The 2,448-nt window shown below is 32.5% G+C and overlaps 1 protein-coding gene across 1 annotated transcript in view; it reads left to right on the top strand.

The window, feature by feature from the left end:
* Positions 1–2,448, top strand: part of LOC107656131 (calcium/calmodulin-dependent 3',5'-cyclic nucleotide phosphodiesterase 1C-like) — a 46,090-nt gene that overhangs the window by 25,866 nt on the left and 17,776 nt on the right. Inside the window, exons 7-9 of the mRNA XM_016443846.1 lie at positions 413–479; positions 1,691–1,807; positions 1,887–2,027. Of these exons, the coding sequence (XP_016299332.1) occupies positions 413–479; positions 1,691–1,807; positions 1,887–2,027 (325 nt within the window). The remainder of the gene's footprint in view (positions 1–412; positions 480–1,690; positions 1,808–1,886; positions 2,028–2,448) is intronic.

The raw sequence follows: 2,448 nt of genomic DNA, 5'->3' as shown, positions 1-2,448 counted from the left end.
ACTTTTAAACTAAGAACACAAGCCAAAATCTCCTAGTGCTCATGAATCAATCCGCTTCCTCTTCAGTTTTTTTCCCTTGCCAGGCAGCATTAAAGTCTTCTGTGAAATGATTATAAATCTATGTGTTGAGCTCAGAGTGAGTCAGCGTATGCATATACATCATCCTCCTGACAAGTCTGAATAACTCTCTTATATCTCTCTCTCTCTCTCCCTCTCACCCGTTAGCATCATTTCATTAAATTCTAATGCATTTCAGGCAACACTGCACAAATAAATTGCTTTGACAAAGCATTTCCTTAAAGAAAGTGCAGGTTGTCCTCTACATTTGATGTTCTGGGGTTTTGTAGGTGAAGATTAGAGCCTGTGGTCTGTGCTGGCGCTTTCACTTGATGTTTTTATCTGGTTCTAACAGAATGTACCGGAGAACCTCTAACATGGTGGGACTGAGTTACCCTCCATCTGTCATAGCGGTGCTTAAGGTAAAACACACACACACACTCCTGCATTCTTAGAAACAGACAGTGTTTTATCTCTCAGCTTCTTTCTCTTGGTTTTGCTCTCAAAGTATCACCCCAAAAAATGAAAAACTCTGGCTACTTTTGGCCATGTGGACTTCAGAAAAGAAACTTTCAAAACATACTTTTTCTCTTGTAGTTTTCATGCACTTTTTATTTGTTCGCTAACAAGAGTAGATATACATGCATCACAGAAGATTTCTATCATTTTTGTAATTTTCCCCTGAAAGTCAAGAACATTTCCACCATATCTCAGATGATGTACTGTGTATAATAGCATTCTGTGGTGGAATTAAATTGAAAATGAAATATGGTTGACCCCTTTCTCTTGCTAAGGGTAATTTCATAGCTAGCAACTGATGTAACCTAAATATACACAATTAAAAAAAAAAATGTTCTCTCACTTCTTTTATTTAATTTGACAACATTACAGCTGAATGGCAAATGATGCACAAAAATCCATTCATTCATTCATTAATTTTTTTAATTTTGTCATATAATAATTATATTATTAATTATTTTGAAATTGTATATTTTTGTAATATAATACATCATTAATATTTATATTAATACAATATTTTTTATTAATTTATTATTATTAAAATGAAATAAAATGATTAATGATTGATTATTTTAATAGTACTTAAATTATTAAATTATCAAAATGAATAAAACTAATGAAATAAAATATATTGATAAAAATATGAATACAATTATTTAATTTATTCCTTTTATATTTATTTATTTTGTAATTATTGTATATTATGTATTTGATTTCATTTAGTATTTTATATAAATGTATATAATTTTATTATAATAATATGATAAAAATCTGATGAACTTTTGATCAACTTTATTATATATATATATATATATGTATATGTATATGTGTACAGGTATGTATATGTATATGTATATATATTTACCGTCATTTTCACACAGTAATGGATGATGATGTATTTTCAAGACTGAAAGTCCAGCCTGAGACAAGGGTAGAATGATACAAAACATACATAAAAGGCACTTTAAAATGTAAATGAAGGCATAATACAGTGTTTCTTAGGCAGTTTTAATAAAACAACAAAGAAAAGTTATAGGGACATAAAAGTGCCCAAAATATTATTTATCTGCTGCTGTGCTGTATCTGAGTTTGTTTCTGTGTTTCTTCTTCTCAGAATGTGGATAAGTGGTCTTTTGATGTATTTGCTCTGAACGAGTCGAGCGGTGACCACGCTCTCAAATTCATCTTTTACGAGCTCCTCACCCGATACGACCTCATCAGCCGCTTCAAGGTGAAACAGCTCTGGTCGAAGTGAGAGTTGAGGGCCGTAATGGTCTTTTTCAGAGTTGTTAACTCCGTATCTCTGACAGATCCCCGTCTCAGCGCTGGTCTCATTTGTGGAGGCTCTGGAAGTGGGATACAGCAAACATAAAAACCCCTACCACAACCTGATACACGCAGCCGACGTCACACAGACCGTGCACTACCTGCTCCTCAAGACGGGGATGGTGGTAAGATGAAGCACACAAACACAGAGAGATCACGTCAGAGGGCCACGACTGCAGTGAAATAGGTCAAGAGGTCAACAGGTCAGGACTGAGCTAATATAATAATAATTATACTCCCTTCTAAGATCTTTTGTGCACATTCTAATGTTTTTCTTCATGAGGAAGACATTCCCACTATGCACTGCAAAAGCTCAGTGAAATAATCCATCCAAGATGACAGGTGAAATTAGAGAGGCGTTTATAATAGAAAATTAAATAAATGATATATATATATATATATATATATATATACACACACACACACACACATACATAAAATAATGCAGTTAAATATATAAAATATAATAATACAATTTAAGAAAGTGTCATTTCTTAAATACCAAATAATGTAAATGAAAAATCTTAAATGGAATTAAAAATGGTC

The sequence above is a fragment of the Sinocyclocheilus anshuiensis genome, unplaced genomic scaffold (genome assembly GCF_001515605.1).
Source record: "Sinocyclocheilus anshuiensis isolate Anshui unplaced genomic scaffold, SAMN03320099.WGS_v1.1 scaffold1803, whole genome shotgun sequence".
Classification (NCBI taxonomy): domain Eukaryota; kingdom Metazoa; phylum Chordata; class Actinopteri; order Cypriniformes; family Cyprinidae; genus Sinocyclocheilus; species Sinocyclocheilus anshuiensis.
Note: the sequence above shows the minus strand (reverse complement) of the source record. Positions and strands in the feature narration are given on the sequence as shown.